The sequence below is a fragment of the Equus caballus genome, chromosome 30 (genome assembly GCF_041296265.1).
Source record: "Equus caballus isolate H_3958 breed thoroughbred chromosome 30, TB-T2T, whole genome shotgun sequence".
Lineage (NCBI taxonomy): Eukaryota > Metazoa > Chordata > Mammalia > Perissodactyla > Equidae > Equus > Equus caballus.
The window spans coordinates 29,784,129-29,802,460 of record NC_091713.1 but is presented as its reverse complement, the minus strand read 5'-3'; the positions used below and the strand labels follow the sequence as shown (position 1 = coordinate 29,802,460).

Below are 18,332 nucleotides of genomic sequence, written 5' to 3'. Positions count from 1 at the left end.
ATGTCTTCCTTGCAACTCTGATTTCCCAGTTCTGAGGACTGTCAATTCTCACTAAAGAGGCACATGAACTATGATGCCTATTCCTTACCAGAAAGGAGACGTTTTCCCTTGTGTCTGCGATATTTCCAATCACCAAGAAAAACAAAAAACAAAAAACCCCACCCATATTTGGCCAAATAGTCAGTGACATTATTTATCAAAATAAATTTATTAAAAGTATTCAAAGACCACTTCAAAGTATAGCTGCCTTCCGGACAGTTTTTGGCACTCTTAACGGACACTGTAGTTTTCTGCATAACAGCACTCATTCTATTACACACACCATTTAACAATTCAAACACAGACCGTTTCAGGTTTAGCGTTACAGGAGACAACGGTACTGACAATCCGGAGTCCAAAGAACTTCAACACCCTTGCACATAGTCAACATTTTAATCTTACTTGGTACTAAACTAAAACTAAAACCACTACGTGGTAACATGGACTGGTTTTGGGAAAGATGTACAGCCAGCTAGGTAAGGCCACATGATCCCAGAGCTATTGATTTTAAATGCTTTTGGACCAACACTATTACATTGCATCTTTTGGTCTCACAGTCCTGCTTTTCCAGTGTGGGACACGCCACATGCAGGCCTCTCTCTCCCTGTGCTCTCTACAGACATGGAAGCTGTACCAATACAAGCTTCTTCGAGAAGGCTCCCAGCCTCCTGATTCACTACCCAGCTTTGAATCAATAGTTCTGAGTGATGCTTCCTCAACACCCAGGCTGAATTCAAGGTCAGTTTTTTTGGCAGGTCACAACTTTTCCCCTTAGGAAAAAAATGGAAAAGTCCTCCACTTTCAGGGTCCCGTTTCCATCTCATGTAGCATGGGGCTCTGTGGTGATCTGCGGCTTTTTACACAAGTCCTGGTAGAATTCTGACTCCAAGAAACGAGGGTAAGAGTTGTTCTCCATCAAGCTGTATACCCTTTTCTGGGCAGTTGTAAAGCAGCCACTTGTCACCTCTTGTATATTTTGGGCAATTAGAGTTTTGGTTTGAAAGTCTATGTTTATCTGAAATAAAACAAGAAACCGGTTTATTCCACATTCAGAGTCAGAGACTGAAATTTATTTAGTATTTGAAAACGAAAACCAAAAACTATAATGTGCAGTTAGCCTCCCCAGCCCAAATCATTGAAGAAACCTAACTTAAATGAAAGCTAGAATGAGGGGAAAGTATATTTTTACCTCCACCCCTGCCCCGCTCTTAACGTGCTGTCTCTTCCTTTGTTTCACTTTGGTGCTAAGAACGTTCAAAATATGCTGAAATGAGGAACTTTTTCTCCTTACCTCTTTTGGAGCTTCTTTTTCTATGAAGTCAGTGTATATTTTCCTTGCTTTTGAGGAGAGCTTTTGGGGTGACTTCGTCTTCTTGAAGTCTTCACAGGCCAGCCAGAATTCAATATTTTCTTCACAGAATTCAGATTTCAAAAAAGCTCTGAAAGCAGCAAGGCCATCTGAAAGGAAGCGGGTGGGGGAGAGAAAGGATGCAGAACATGAAGAACTGAGAGACCAAACCATCCTTTCTCTTTTTTCCTAGAACTCCTCCTCTGCCACACCCGTACTTTATTATTTCTAGATGGTGAGCAATTTTCTAGACTTCCCTCAAACGTGTAATCCTCCGACTTTAGCTCTTACAGACCAAGAGGCCAGTAGGCAAAATACTTAAGTTGGCACACAGCTAGAAAAATATAAATACTTAACTTGGCCGTCAATGCAAATATTTATAGGGGAGTCACAAGTTCTCTGGGAACAAAGCCTCTTGCCAACAGTGTATGCAATGGAAAAGCTGTCCCAATCTTAACAAAGACCGACTGCCAGTGTAATCTTTTTAGGTTAATTTTTCTTCCCACCGGAGTGAAAAAACCACACATTTCCGTGGTTAGACACTGGGAAGTAAAAGATGAAACTAGGCCTTATGCTACAGTGATTGTAAATTCGAATTCCCCTTGGGAAAGCCGCTCTTCTGCTGTGTGGACACCACCTTTCCAGACTCTTGCGATATTCGAAATGGATCCGATTCAAGAGGAGAACTTACATTTACTGGCTAGCAGCTCGTCAAAGGCTTCAGACCACAGCTCTGCTTCTTCGGGAGAAGGCCTGCAAGAGAGGTTCCGCACATTAGCTTACGCACAGCACAGCCGCTCATCCGGGCTCAGCAGGCCAGCTGTCCATCTTTGCAACGACAAGATTTTCGACTTACTTGAGGAAGGCCTGCTGCTTGCTTTTATTGCCAGTTTTGGGCTTCCCAGGGGAGGAGGAATTTTGCAAGAAGTAGCTCAAACGCGTCTTCCAATCTTTTAATCTTAAAAAAAAAAAAAAGATATTCACTAAGTGGCAGCACTTGACGTCGCCAAGGGAGCTGAAGGCATTTTTACCAAATAAAGTCGCCCTGTAGCTGCAGACAAACCAAATAAGACAAAACAAGAACCCTTCAAGTCCGTCTTATTCATTTAACGTTTCAACCCAGCACGTCTGTCCTGAAAACAGCTTCATCCGTTCATCTCAACATAATTACTAGTTTCATAACTAGGGGTAGGAATGCCTCAAATTGTTAGGGTATTTTAATGAATTTAGATTGCATAGTTCCAAAGGCAGATGCTATTTCTGGCTCACAAAGGGCGGCAGTTTTTCTGCAACTTAATTACAGTTCTGAGACATTTCACACTTGATAAAACCGCAGTGGAACTGCCTTGAGCCAGACGATGGTCATTTACCTTCTACCCTTGGAGCAAGAGGCTCTGGACCACGCCAGGAGCTGTGAACAATGCGGCGCGCGTGTGTGTGTCTGCCTCCTCCCACGGCCCAACTACAACACTCATTGTTGTGAACAATGCGGCATCTCTGTGTGTGTGTCTGCCCCATCCCAGGGCCCGACCACAACACTCATTTCAAGCAGATGATGCACAACGATTATTGTTCCACCGTCGCGAGTGGATGAGATCTGCTTTTCAATTAAAAAACAAAACTGGATTTCAAAAGAATATATCCAACACTAGCAAAAACATCTCCATCGCAGCAGCTGTGTAAGCTGATCAGAACTTAGCATGCAACGCACGAATGCAGCGGACGCGCTTCAGCCGCAGGCTTCTCTGATGTCATTTCAATGCAGGGGGACAAAAAGCCAGCCCGCAATTTCTTCGCGCATCTACCACCGCCTCCCTATCAAGAATTTTCTGCAGTTCCTAAACTAGCCCAGAGTCCTTCGCTCACCTAACAAAATAAGGGCACACTACAGTGATTTAACCTTACTTAGCAAATGAACCTTTTCCACTTGTTTTTTCCTGCAGAGGCGCAGACTACAGAGTTCCCAATGGCAAAGCCGAGCGCGAATGCACGGGGTTTGCAGCCCCCCCTGGGGGAGCTGGGTCGGCAGCGGGGCGCGGGAGAGAGAAGAAGGCCGTACTCACAAGGTCCGCTTCATTTTCTCCCGCTTCTCCTCGCTCTTGGGGCCACTGCCTGCGCTCTTGTCCATGGGGCCGCAGTCGTGCTGGACAGCCAGGAACATGGCACTTTGCATACTAGGCTCTGCGCTCGCGCCGCTCGGGTCTGCGGTCGGGCGCGCGCCGCCGCCTTTATAAGAGACGGAGGCGCGGGGGCGGGGCCTTACGGCGCAGGTCCCGCCTCCAGAGGGCGCCTATTGGCCGGCTGAACCCACTCGGGCATAGGGGCGGGGTCAGCGCTGGCCTGCGCAGTCCCGGGTACCGCCGAAGGGTCTCGAAGCGAGGGCGCTGCTGACGTCTGCGGTCCTGGAGTCGTGCGCACTCGGAGCGGACAGAGGTTTCGCTGTGTGTCGCCGCGGGCGACCTCTCCTGGGCGGGGCGGCCCGGCGCTCGGCAGGGAGAGGAGCCGAAGTGGGCGGCTCCCCTCCGCCTCCCCTGCCCTCCCCCACGCGCACGTGCAGCCGACCCCAGAAAGTGATGACTCCCCGCGGGGAACGGTGGGTTGCTGCGCGCCCGAGTGCAATCACCTTCCTTTGAATTAAGATTTGCCCCCACGTTTTGGGGGGCGCGCGCCCTCTCCCCACGCCTCAATGCTACGTCTGCAAATTGGGGGACCCTCACCTGTTCCTTTGTGCGACTCCGTTTAATTTGGGGACGGAAACGGTGACCGGGAGGAACAGGGTTGGTGCAGGGGTGAGTGCTGTGACTTACTCTGCAGCTCGCCTGGGCGTTTGGGAACGCTTTTGGTTGATGAACATTAGTCAGGGAAGGACCAGGAGAAAGTGACTTTCTCAGACAACACGGTGTGCATTTTTGATCACCAGTAAGCACGTGGCTGGGTCTGTCCGTGGGGTTGCAGGCTTAGTCCTCAGGAGTCCTTGCCTGCCTCTCCTTGCAGAACAGAAATCACAGATCTTTTTCTGAGATAGAGGGAAAAAGCGAGACCTCGCAGCTGTACAGCACAGGTTCGAGTGTAAACGTGCAAGGATGTCGGATTTCCTCTGAGTCATTCTTGGTTGGCTTAGAATTTACCAGAACTCTTCACTGGCAAAAGGGGGGAGGTGGGAAGTTAACAATTTGCTTGAGTAAATTTAATTTATTTTTTCAGAAATTTTCTGCTGTAGCAGGCTTTAAATGGTCTGATTGGTAAGCACAAATAGATAACCTCAACTACAAAATGGTTTGATTTCAGATAACGTTATTAAAACTGCAGTGCAATATTCAAGTGCTTTCCCCATCAAGCATCTAAGTAGACAATAAGATTAACAGCAAGGTGTTGATTGGGCTGCAAATCTTCTGCTTTGCATTTTAACTGTTAAAAGAAAACTGGAGCTGGTTTAACATTCTTAGGGTGAGCTGCCAGTAGTTGGAGCTCCAGGTTTGACTTGAAGAGTAAAATCTGCAGTTATTACTAAAGAGGACAGCCATGTGCTTTATCATGGAAACAGAAAATCACGTTGATTTCAGTAATCATACTTTAAATATGCTTGTGACATGTAAGAATGTCGTTTTTCTCAAGCATATGCTCATGTCTAAAAGAACTTTGCGTATTTCCAGATCTATTTTCACTTTCTGATGATTCCATACTTATTAAATATGTGTAATATGCAGACGCTTGCTTTTTCTTGCCGATGTAAACCTCAATCGTATTTTTCACTTGCAACCTTGGATGGTAAAATTCTCTCATTGTGGAAAGGCCAGGAGTTCTGACAGGCAGCAAGGAGAGAGAGCTGGGCTTGTGTCAGGAGACCTAAATAGAGTCTGAGGTTAACCGGTGATTACTAGGTAAACTGTTGGACCTGCCCGGTCACACCATCTTGAGGCCCAGTTTGTCACCTGTATTAAGAGTAATGTGTTTTTCTTGCCAACCTCGATAGATATTATGTGAATATTCTGTGAAAGGCCTTTATAAATTTGAAAGTACAATACAAAAGTTTATTATTATTAATTTGCATATATGTGAAGAGGAAAATATCTGGAAGCATAGCTGTTACAGACAGGAAAATCATTAAAGTATTAACTCAGAGTTAATTAGGTTATAAATCTGTAAGTACTATTAAAATATCAACATGAGGTCAAGAGGTTTGCAGAATATTAAGCTCATAATAGGAATGGACAGGAAATAAGGATAAGGAAAATAAGCAAACTGTTTGACATTTAAACTTTTCAGAAATTTCCAAGCCAGAAAAATTCAGTCATCTTAATGTATTTGCGAAAGTGGATATATACACATCTATGTAAGCAACTGGTTTACATATAGACTATTCTTGGGGCCAGCCTGGTGGCATAGTGGTTAAGTTCGTGCACTCTCCTTCAGCTGTCCGGGGTTCACAGTTTCAGATCCTAGGCACAGACCTACACAATCCTTATCAAGCCATGCTGTGGCAGGCATCCCACAAATAAAATAGAGGAAGATGGGCACAGGTGTTAGCTCAGGGCCAGTCTTCCTCAGCAGAAAGAGGAGATGTTAGTTTAGGGCTAATCTTCCTTACCAAATATATATATATATAGAGAGAGAGAGAGAGAGAGAGAGAGAGAGAGACTATTCTAGATGTTTTTGTAAGTCTGATTATTTGCTTTTTTCATAAGCCATTTCCAATTAACACCTAAGTGGCAGAAAGTTAATTTTTTCATGAAAATTATGAGGTTGATAAATCTGAATGTAAACTTATCATTTCTGTGTCTGTGGGTAATTTTAAGAGTTAAGGCGATATGTACTATAGACTTGAGAAATCTTTTCATCCAAAAGTTGCCATTTTACTGTCTTTTAGGAAGACAGGGAGACGTAAAAGCCAAGCTACAATGTCTGATGACTTTTCTTTGTTTTTTTTGTTGCAACTGGCTTTTAGGTAAATGGGATTGCTCAATGTTAAGATGACACATATTTTCCATTCCGTGGTGGAGGAAGAAACAATGCAATGCGTTATAAATACTGCACAGCAAAACCACAGCTGGAGAATGGCTTGCTAAACTAACCATACATTTTCCATGTTGAATCTGCTACGCCCTCTACTGGAGAAGCTCTCTGAATTTAGTGGTGGAGGTTCTTAGCGTGGTTCTTGAACTTTCTGTATTTAAAAGATTTTTAAGTTAACTGAAGAAGGAAAAAAAAAATACAAGTTTCTAGCAATATCAAAGGGGGAGTATGAAAAGCTAATGCCTTCCCTGCCGGACTTCTCTCTTCCCCTCCAACTGTGTGCCATTATTAACCAAAAATTATTAATTATTATTAGCTAAAAATATTTATACGTAGTTTTCATCTATACTTTAGAAATTTAGGAAACAAGATACATGCTTTAGAAAACACACAAAAGGACCATTCTGTGTATTACGCCGCGCTTTGCTTTTTTTGGTCAGTAAGAGATCTTACTTCCTAAATTTGTGAAAGCTGTAAACCTGTTGCTTACCTCGTGAAATCTTACATGGGTAGTAAGTTGAAAACAGGGAAAGAAAACTAGGAAATTAAACACCATGTGGCAAAGGATGTGATGAGTAATTGGAAAAAATGAAAACTTCTACTATGGTCAAATTGTTGACCATATTTGAGGAAGTGACACTTGTCTTTTCCTCCTTCCTTTCTTCTGGTTTCACCTTTCTTTCTTTCTCTCTCTCTCCCTCCCTCCCTCCTTCCCTTCCTCTCGCTTAACTTTAGCTGGTGAAATACTATTTTAACAGAATGAACATATGACCCCACAAGATTCTGTACTCCACTCTTCACTCCTAATATGACCTGAGATTTAAAAATCGTAATTACTGTGTTCCTTAGAGTGTAATTTGCATATGCAGAAGCTGATAAAAAAGAAAGTGTTTTTGTCAGGAATGAATCAGAGTTTCAGCCTGATACTTGACATGTCTTACGGAGGAGTTAGTAATTTTCCCAGTCCTTGTGTTGGTAACTCTGGTTAGATTCTTCCGTGGTTCTGCCTTCACCTCATCCATGGTGTGGAGTATGTCGTACTTCAGATGCGGGCAGCGCCTCATAAATGTAATAACCCCCTTTCCTAAAGGAAAGACAGGGCTTCTGAACCAACAACAGGAGCATCACAAAGATTTTTTTTCCAAATAAAAGCTAACGTATATTTAAATACCTCTAATAGGTTTCTGTAGTTAAAGGACCCATAGCATGAAGTCTAAGCTAGGGGATTGCTGTCTTCTGTGACATTGGGCTATACAAAACCTCAGGAAGGGTAGGTGATGATAAATACTTTCTTATAACATAAATTACATAGATGGCATAATGTCTACAAGGTGCAGAGGTAAAGCTAGGAATTTCTTTCCTGGCCCTGGCCTTTCTTCTGCCTATGATTTTAATTTCTGTGCACAGAATTTTGTCAAATCATTAGGGTGGCAAATATCCTATTGCCTACTTTTTTGAAATTTTGGGATATTGAGTTCATACTATACAAGATTTCAAAGGTCTATATATGATGTCAATCACTGAGAGTCTGTCCTTTTTTTCTTTTTCTTTTCTTTTTTCTTTGAGGAAGATTGGCCCTGAGCTAACATCTATGCCCAACTTCTTCTACTTTATATGTGGGATGTCTGCCAGGGTGTGGCTTGATAGGTGGTGCATAGGTCCATGCCCAGGATCCAAACCCTAGAACCCCAGGCTGCTGGAGTACGCAAACTTAACCACTATGCCACTGGGCCAACCCCCTTTTGTTCTTTTTTTTTTTTTTTTTAAGGAAGATAAACCCTGAGCTAACATCTGCTGCGAATCCTCCTCTTTTTTTTTTCTTTTTGCTGAGGAAGACTGGCCCTGAGCTAACATCTCTGCCCATCTTCCTCTACTTTATATGTGGGATGCTCACCACAGCATGGCTTGCCATGCAGTGCCATGTCTGCACCCGGGATCTTAACCAGAGAACCACCGGGCCAGCCCCTCTTTTTTTAAGTGTGGAGAAGGGCTGCCTTTCATTTAGTAAATAAGGAATCTCTTTGCAAAGAGATTTACAAAGGTCTTTGATCCGTGGACTACTTTGTAAGCCTAAGGCCTTGTGGATTTTCTCTCCCAAACACATTTTTTAGACAAAACAATTTCCTAAATCTTAACCAAATTAATTAGAAAAAGAACAGTGCTTTCCAGGAGATGCCAGGAGGCCCTGACCCAATTGTCATGTTCTCAATATTCCGATCTTAAATGCTGAACTAATGGCACTAGACCGCATAACATTTTCAGCTTCAGAAGACAAAATAATTTTGCGTTTCTTTTGGTAAGTCATTCTTAGGAGAGCCAGGTGGCTGGCGGGTTTGTCCATAATTGGGATATTACTGTTAGTTCCCACTTCCTGGCACTATTATGGCGTCAGACAAATTGCTTAGCCTTCTTGTGCCGAGGCTTCATTTCTTTAGGGTGGAAGTAATTACAGCAGCCTTCGTTTGCAAGGAAGTTAAAAGAAAACATTTCGGGGAACGCCCTGGGTGTCTGGGTTGATGACGGTACGTAATGCACATGGCTGGCCTTCAGCAAAACTTTGTCACAGGGCTAGTTTCTTTGGAGTGACTCTTTCTCCCATTTTGTGGCTGCTTTCCTAGCACCCACTCTTTGTTGCTGCTCCTAGGGTGCCATGTCTCCCATTCAGGTGGAAGGGTTGAATCAAACGAAGGCCCTGAGTGTCTACCGGTTCACGGGGCACCAGGACAGGCTCCGTCTTGCTTCTGTGGAGGACGCGCCGTGGGAAGGATGGGGCTGGCCTAATGGAGGGCTCTTTTGTCCGTGGTCCTGACCCTGGGAGGAGTCCATCTGGTCTCCACTGGGCACTGGACCCTGGATCCCATGCGATCACTGCCTGATACAACTCCTTTCTTGGGGTCTGTTCATCTGTTGGTTCCCTGGTGGTCCCCTTGGCCTCTTCCAAATGGCCCATCGGGATCATTAAGGATGTCAGGTTACTCTTTGAGATGTTTTAAGTTCTTCCTCAAGAATGTTTTGGAAATGTTCAGCTTCACATGCTCATCTTTTCATCTACTTGAGAAGAATTCTCCTCTATCTTTACAAGGTGAATTCTCTCTTTCTTAGACGCTGGGTGAAAATTCATTTCTTTTTCTCAGTGCAGCTTGGGAAGGACGTAAAGTTGGCTCTGGGACTTTGCCTGTTGTTTCTAACTGCATCCCCCACTCTTCTGATGGTAGCGAAGCTCTCTCATTTGGAGACTTACGGTCTTTCAGAGCATCCATTATTTTATCTCCTTCGGTTAATTTAGTGTGCATTTGGTTGCAGAGTCTTCAAGAGCTTTTAAATAAGTTTTTAAATAAACCCAGCTGAGGCCAGCGTAGTCACCTGGCCTAGCCTGACCTAGACCAGCGTTTAACTCAGCAACACCAGTTTCTTCAAAAGTCCTTTGGATTCATCTTAGAAGTCTCCATTTTCTATATGTTTATAATATCTGATTTCAAGGTTCACCATCCACGCTGTCTTCATGAACAGCAGACCGACCTCTCGTCTTTAGCAATGATCTGACTTTCTTAATCATTCAGAACTTATTCCATATGCAGTAGAGTTTTGGGATTTTTTTAAACTTTTTTTTTAATGTGTTTCTTTTTTTTTTTAAAGATTGGCACCTGAGCTAACAACTGTTGCCAGTCTTCTGCTTTTTTTTTTTAATTGTTCTCCCTAAAGTCCCCCAGTACGTAGTTGTCTATTCTAGTTGTGGGTGCCTCTGGTTCTGCTATGTGGGACGCCGCCTCAGCGTGGCCTGATGAGCAGTGCTATGTCCGCGCCCAGGATCCGAACCAGCGAAACCCTGGGCGGCCAAAGCAGAGCACACGAACTTAAGCACTCAGCCATGGGGTTGGCCCCCAAAAACTCTTTTTTTTTGATTAATAAATTTGCTTACTCTTTCTATCCATTCTTTAGCTTCTTGTGAAATCAGTTTTATATACTTCCTGAAAATGAGAATTTCCATCTGAATCATCTTGTTAGTCTTGTCTGAAGTTGTTCTTCACTTTTCTGGTGTACTTTGAAGGCTGTTTTGCTTGTAGGTACTTGACGTTGGATGTATTTTGATGCATCTTCTACAGACTGACTGTTTCTTGTCATGTCAGTGTGTTCTAAATGTTTAGGTTTCTCTTTGTTAAGTCCTTTTCTAAAAGTCTGTATTTTAAGCCCAAGCAAAGAGTTGGAGATTTCCAGCTCTCTCTCTCTTTTTTTTTTTTGGTGAGGAAGATTGGCCCTGAACTAACTTCCATGCCAATCTTCCTCTGTTTTGTATGTGGGTTGCTGCCACAGCATTGCTTGATGAATGGTGTGTATGTCCATGCCTAGGATCTCAACCCACAAACTCTGGGCTGCTGAAGTGGAGCACGCAAAGTTGACTACTACACCACCCACCGGGCCAGCCCCTCCAGCTGTTTATTAATGGGCTCCAGTTTTTCTATTTCTGATAGTTTGTTCTTGAGTCTTACTTTCATTAGAGTTGATTCAGGGCCTTTAAGTTCTTTTTGAATTAGGTTAAACTTGTCAACATTTTGATATCTTTCCTCCAGAAGGGCAGAAACTTCAGTGTCTAGTTCTCTGTTTTTACTTGCGTAATGTGGCCTTTTAGTTATTAAAGAATCTGACTATGACTATAAGTAGGACCAGCTCCCATAGTAATCTCTGGGCATCTGGGTCTGGTTTGATGTTCTCGGGCAGGGCTGCCACTGGCTGGCAGAGTGTCTCCAGAACTGGGGCAACACTGAGCGTCACAGCCGTGAGCAGACCCTCCAAGATCCCCCAGGCTATTTGGAGCCACTTCCGGTTGCCAGGATCCTGACTGTAGAGAACACGAGTGAGCATTCTGCCAGGAGCCAGTCCAGGAGCTGATAACTAGGGCAGACCACCATGGAGGTGCAGGAGGGGTGACAAATACAGTAAATTGTTGGCTACTGTTCCTTCTCTTGACTAAACTTTTTCTTCTGTGGCCCTAGAGACTTATTTGACCCATACAGGCCACAGAAAAAATCCTACTCTTAGAGCCCCGCCATGTCTGGCTGGCCTTGAGTGTACGTGGGAAGGGGTGAGGGGGAGAGATTATGGAGGACCCTATAAAGGTTTCACCTTACCTCACCATTTCCACCTTTAAAAAATAAGGAAGAAAGAAGTGGAATTTTTAAAGGTTTTCCCATCTCAAGAATGTACAGTCCAACTGTGAGAAAGGAAAACAGGATTTTTTCAAATTCTTCTTGCGCGTGGTGAAATGTTTGATGATACAGAAGCTCTTCAGGGTACTTCTGTTCTGAATAATGATCTCTGGAGGTATTAGATGCTGGAGGCAGCCTTCCTCACAGGCTGATTCCTAGGCCATGGGGGACCCAGAGTTTCTCCAGCTCAATCTTGTTGACAGTGAGTCTGCAGGTCGGCTGGGGGTCCACTGGTTTGAGCTGGGCTGGGCATCTCTACTGAGTTGGCTGGGCTCACTCATGCATCCTGGAGTAGACTTGACATTGGCCAGTCTGGGCTGGACCAGGCTGGGTGACTCTACAGGTCTTGGCTGGACCCCTTCATGTGCCTGAGGTCAGCTGGAGGTCAGCTGATATAGGCTGTTACAGCTTGATGCTTGGCTCTGCCCTCAGACCTCTCATCCTTGTCTTGTAACCTGTGGTAAAGCCTGGTCTTTTCTTTCCATGGTAATGGCAGAACAAGAGACAGCCACTGGGGAGAGATTATCCAATTTGCTTTGTAAAATTTACCCTGACTATGAGATGTCAACGTCTCATTTGATGGCCTTTTCTCTTCATGAAGTCATGATCATGAGGGAGAGTTTAGGTTTTCTGAAATTGGGATATAGAGAGTGGGAGTCAATATAGTCACCCATTTCTCTGTCTTATGGCTTGGTTCACTGGCCTCTGTGAAGTCGGGACATGTGAGTTGACGGAGATGAAATCCTACTGCAGTGAACATCAGCCCAGAGATGGCTAAATTTAGTGTTCCCAAATTACTGCACTGTCCTGACCAGGCGTGAAGAAAGTCTTCACAGCATATCCTGTCCGATGGCGTAACAACAGCCTGGGTGTCCAAGACGCTGATTGAGCGGGACCAAATGCTGAGTAACTGTAAGATTCCAGGGAAGTCTCCCCATACTGACAGCCTCCCTCTCCGAAGAGCAGGAAATATGGGAATAGCACCCAGATCCTGAATCTGGTGGGGCTTAAATGGATGTGAAAACTTCATCTTTGCCAGGACTGAGAGAGGTTTTTTCAGAGAGTGCTATTATTATTATTTTTTCACTTATTGTAGTGTTTTCTTGAAAGAATAAATCAACATCCATGTCAAGGTACGAGGAAGATGCCCTGAGTCATTCCTCCTGTTGTCTTGCCAAAGGGTGCCAAGCCTTTAATTCTTGCCCAGAAATACCCAGCTGAAACAAAGAGCTTCAGAATTTCAGTCAACTTGGCATTTCGTTGTTTATCTTCTCTTTTGCCCCTCCAGGAGACACTAGCGGTCCTGCCCTTTGGGGCACGCCATGATCTGGTCGGCTGGTGAATGAGGAGCATCTGGGGGAAGCAGTCTCTGCTTTGTGAAGCTGCTCCCGGGGTGGAGCATCTCCCTTTTTTTTACATAATACTTAAGGTTTCTTTTTGACATATGGTGTGTAAACAGGCTCCCTTAACAGACGGCTTTTTGATTTGAGACAGTAGTGCTTAAGAACTTCACGAAAAGGAGAAGGTGTGTTTGTGAGTGTGTGTGTGTTGGCAGAGGGTAGAGAAGAGGGTAGGCGATGATGGCTATGAGAAGTTAGAAAGCCTGGTGAAGATGTGAGCTTAAGGTGGTCAGGAGACCTCTCTCCATATGTTACTGAGCAACGAGCTTGTTCTGCAACACTAGCCAAAATGTCAGGAGGCAAGTCAGCGGAATAGGAAGGGTTTATTCATTTTTGCCAGCAAAGATGGGAGATGGTGAACTAGTGTCCTTAAAGCCCGTCTTCCCAAAACAAAGACTATGGGTCAGTTACACAGGGGCCGGTCTCTTGGTGGGGCAGACATCTGGCCTCTGTTTCTGATGATCTTTTTGTTTTTCCTCCCTTGTGACTGATGCTCCTGTTTTTGAGCAACTGGATATGTGTCAGAGACTGGAGCAGTGCCCTACACCCTGATTTAGCTTAAAGATAATAAGAACAAAAGTTTTAATATATATAGTAAAGACATACGTACGTTTACGTGAGTGGTGCCAACACATAGGTCTCCCAGATCTAAGCGGAGAATCTTTATAGGGATATCAAATTTATTTTCTGTTTGGGGAGAGGTTCTTCTTTCAGCCTCCTTTGCAGCATCTGCTCGTTTGTCCCTTAAATGTTGAAGTTCCTTAGATGTCTTCTCTTTTTGCTCTCCTCATTCACTCTGTGCATCCACCCCCATAGATTCGGTTGTGGTCTGTAAGCTGATGAATCCCAGTGCCGATCTCCTCATCTCAGACCCTTCCAGCTAATTGTCCTTTAGCTTGATTCAGAGATGACTCATCAGCAGTTCAAATGAGCTTGTTAAAAACAGCATTTCCCATCTTTGCACCTAAGCCTGCTGCTCTGTCTTTGTTCTCTATCTCATTGAGTGCTTCCATCATCCGTTACCTGAGACAGAAGGGAGTGGAGGGAGAGTGACCCCCTTTGAGTTCCATCCTTGCCCAGTCTCATACTGAATCTGGCCTGCCTCTTCATTTTACTTCTTAAATGTATCTTGAATCTATAAATGTCCTCTCTTCACTCCTATTTCCACCTTCCTAATTCTCTCTCCATCTCTCTATGGATCTAAGCAAGACTTCTTATTGATCTCTCATCTTCTAATCAACCCTCTCTAATGAATTATGTGTTTTTCAGCCAGCATGATTTTACTAAAACATTTATCTGGTTTTCATTGCTTTCCTGATTAAAACCACTAATGGCTTTCTATTGTCCTTAAGTTAAGTTCCGAATTCACTGAAGTGACCTGTGAGACCCTTTTTGTTTGGCCCCTGAATGCCTTTCCAGCCTTATCGTTGATTACTGCTGCATGGCTCTCTATGCCACAGTTACCCTACTGAATATTTTTTAGTTCCTTCTGCGTGCCATGCTTCCTCTTTCCTCTGGCCCTTTGCACATGCTCTTCCCTCTACCAGGACCTGTTTTCTGTTCTTCCCACCCTTCATCTGACTGTCTTCTATATTATCCATACTTCTTTGGGTATCACTTAAATGAACTTTCTCTCCTGGACATCACCTGCCCACTTTTCCTCCCTCCACTAACGAATCTGGGTGAGGTGCCCCTCCTACATGCTTTCACAGTACCTGTCAAGTTACTTACCACGGTGGATTGTAATTGCCTGCTTTCTTGTCAGTATCCCCCACTAGACGTATTTCATATATTTATTTTTATTATTGTATCCTGGGACATAGAGGATACTCAGTCAATATTTGTTGAGGGAGTGGATAGATGGACGTATGAAGGAAGGAAGGCAGGCAGGAATGATTACTGTTCCAGAGAGTCTGCCATCTTTTATCAGTGTGACTTGTGTCAGAGGTTCATATGTTCACAGATCTATCATTAAATTCTGATTGTAACCTTATAAAGTTTCCATATTAACCTTGAGTGTTGCAATGTTTATAAATTAGGTTGTTTTTGGAGGAAGATTAGCCCTGAGCTAACATCTGCCACCAATCCTCCTCTTTTTGCTGAGGAAGATTGGCCCTGAGCTAACATCTGTGCTCATCTTCCTCTACTTTATATGTGGGACGCCTGCCACAGCATGGCTTGATGAGCAGTGCTAGGTCCGTCCCCAGGATCTGAACTGGTGAGCCCTGGGCCACCAAAGTGGAGTGTGGGAACTTAACCGCTACACCACCAGGCTGGCCCCTATAAATTAGTTTTCTATTCTTTACGTTGGTATTTTTTTCTGTTTGCAATTTATGAGATAACCTATTTTTTAGTTTTTTACAAATCTGGCTTTTACCTGTTGTAAATAGAACACTTTGTTTATAAAACTACTTAACAGAGATCCAAATTAGGATGAAAATTGACAAGGCAGTGATATATAGGATATTTATTTAAAACATTATGAATATGTGGATAATCTCACATTTTTTTGTAATAAAATATTTTTTAAAACCCACAGGATTAAAAAGACTACATGGTTTTATCATTTGTTTTCATTTCACTATTGCAATATATATTTGAATGGAGCCATCTCTGTGTCTCTGTACATCTGTCTTAGACAATTTAATAATAAATCACATCTAATATAAAAGTAGCTTGTTTCTGAGACTTTTTAGGAATTTCCATTTCAAGCCATTATGTAATAGTTTCCCTCTTTTTGTTTCTGTCAGGCAAATGGACCTGAGGCCTAACATATCACAGATTTTAGAGGACAGGCCATTGCCTGATGGTTTTAAATCTTTCGGAATGACAGAAAATAATTTCCTTCGTACTTTCACTGCTTTTAAGGTCTGAATTTCTGTTCACATAGAAGCAGTGTTGCGTTATTTGGATAATGTCCAAATTTATTATAACATTATAATATATAGTGGATGTCATATACAGTGATCCATTTAGGTAATTTCCTTAGGTTCAAGATGAGGAAAACAAAGAGGAAAGACTTGTTAAGAGTATGGTCAATTGGGGTAACACTTGAAAGAAAATTAAACATAATTAAAAAAAATTATACATAATCACTTTAAGGTCATGTCTGGGAGCCATGCGCTTTCCTTCTCTGCTTGTCCACAGTACATTGAAAGAAGCAAAAAAGTAAACAAGGAAAACAGGAGAATCTCTGTAGGACCAATGGAAAGGAGGGAAAGGTACCACTGACATGAGTGTGGGACTTTGGGAGTATGTGAAACGGGGGAGACCAAACTGAGGCAAAACCAATCAGGCTTGAAAAGCAGGTAGGTTGGAGCCTCTTGAGAAGTGAGTGGATAACATCTTCAACGTAAGCTGAAAAAGTTTCTGGTTTGCAGCAACAGTGGCTTAAACAGGGGCATGCTGTAGAGGCAGTGGGTGAGGGTTCAATTCCATTCTTTAAGAAGCTATGTCACCCATACTATGTGACGCACATAGTCAGTGTCCCTAGGTTTTGCTGTATATGGACAGTTCACTAAATGAAGAGCTCATAGGTCAGAGAGGAAATAAAAATAAAAGTTCAATGCTATTTAGAAATGATTAAAAATGGGATAATTGTGTATAAAAATCTATGGGATGTGGTCAAAGCCATACATGGAAAATAATTGATCTTAATCTCTTAATGCAGAAGAAAGATTGAAAATAAATTAACCAATCCATGATTGTGACTTACGGTTATGTGGAGTGCTGTGTTAAGAAGGAGTCTGAAGGTGAGTCTGTACTGAGCAGGGAGCACTGATATTATTGAGTAGTGACTTCAGAGTTCAACGGATTTTATAGATAAGCTGAATAAAACTGTTAAGGGTCAGATAATTCCTATATTGCTCCAAAGCACAGAGTGACAGAAAGTTTTTCCCGGTAAATTTTTGAGGCGAGCATAATTCTGATCCCCAAATCTGATGGCAAGAGCTCTCAAAAGAGAAATTTCCATTTTAAGATGTAGACATCTTAGGTAAAATATTTCAGATAGGTTCCACTAGTAAACAGTTTAAAGTAAGCAGAAACATTCTGCACAGTGAAATATAGAATTCTTAGCACCTACGAGTGACAAAAGAAGCTCCTTTTAATTTGTGTTAAGCAGAAATTAAAGGACCTGTATTATAACTTATAGATAAGGTCCGCCCAGCTCTGCTACGAGGTGAGATCCACATTTGTGGCAGTGGTGTTGACCTGGTACCACATGGAAAGTGAGGACTCCCCAGCATCCACACTGAAAATCTGAGAACTAGGTGAAAGATGAAGGAGGATATCCAGCACTTGACTTTGAACATTGCCACTTGTGTTTTGACTGGGTTATCTGTTTGTCTTATTTCCCCTTTGCTCTCGTGAGAGAAGAACTATAATTATTCACCTTGGTGGCCACCAGGTACAGACGTTTCCGTAAAGTGAGTGCTAAGAAAATACTTGTTAATTGAGTGTAATCAAAGAAGCTGTCATATGCTGGGATGTTCCCTGGTCTTGGAGATGAGGATTTGGTTTCCTTGAAGGCCAGGCTGTGAATGGTAATCTGCTTTTGTCAGGTTACTTCATGGACTGCTCAGCTTGTGATACTGGATCTCTTCATCTCAAGCTCGTGTGCCAATCACTGAGACATGGAGCTTGGAGATGGAGAAAGGTTTATTCAAATTGGCCAAAACATAGAGAAGGCAGGAGGATAGGATCTCTCAAATCCGCCTTCACAAGAGAAGAAAGCAGGGGGTTTTATAGAGCTAAGGGTCTCCTCCTTGGCAGGAGGAGTCTCAGAGAAACAAAGGGGTAATCTGTGTATCTTTCACTCCTGGTGAGCCCCTGGGCAATCAGACTTCTGGGCATCAGTGGCAGCTGGGCACTGGTTATCTGGTGATTGTAACTTCCTTGAAGGTATTCTTTTTCTTTTGTAAGACAAGCTCATAAATCCTTGTGACCCCTGAGTCATCCCTCAGGTTAAACAAGAAAACAGCAAATTGAGAAGATTAGCTTCTTCTCATCTATGTCTGTGTTGGGAACAATGTCAAAAGGTAATCACGGGGGCCAGCCTGGTGGTGTAGAAGTTAAGTGAACATGTTCTGATTTGGTGGCCTGGGGTTCGCCGGTTTGGATCCCGGATGTGGACATGGCACCTCTTGGCAAGCCATGCTGTGGTAGGTGTCTCACATATAAGGTAGAAGAAGATGGGCACGGATGTTAGCTCAGGGCCAGTCTTCATCAGCAAAAAGAGGAGGATTGGCAGCACTTAGCTCAGGGCTAATCTTCCTCAAAAAGAAAATTAAAATAAGGGAGAACATTCTTAAAAAAAAAAAAAGGTAT

The 18,332-nt window shown here is 43.2% G+C and overlaps 1 protein-coding gene and 1 long non-coding RNA gene across 3 annotated transcripts in view; one reads left to right on the top strand and one right to left on the bottom strand.

The window, feature by feature from the left end:
- Positions 1 to 859: 859 nt before the first annotated feature.
- RGS2 (regulator of G protein signaling 2) lies at positions 860 to 3,560 on the bottom strand. The gene is given in 5 exon segments (NM_001144133.1): positions 860 to 1,054; positions 1,331 to 1,497; positions 2,079 to 2,140; positions 2,244 to 2,345; positions 3,451 to 3,560. Coding segments are annotated over 5 exon segments (636 nt in total).
- Positions 3,561 to 3,733: 173 nt separating this feature from the next.
- Positions 3,734 to 18,332, top strand: part of LOC106782902 (uncharacterized) — a 160,567-nt gene continuing 145,968 nt past the window's right edge. For both annotated transcript variants that reach the window (XR_011434177.1, XR_011434178.1), the window contains exon 1: positions 3,734 to 3,980. This is a non-coding gene — a long non-coding RNA (uncharacterized lncRNA). The remainder of the gene's footprint in view (positions 3,981 to 18,332) is intronic.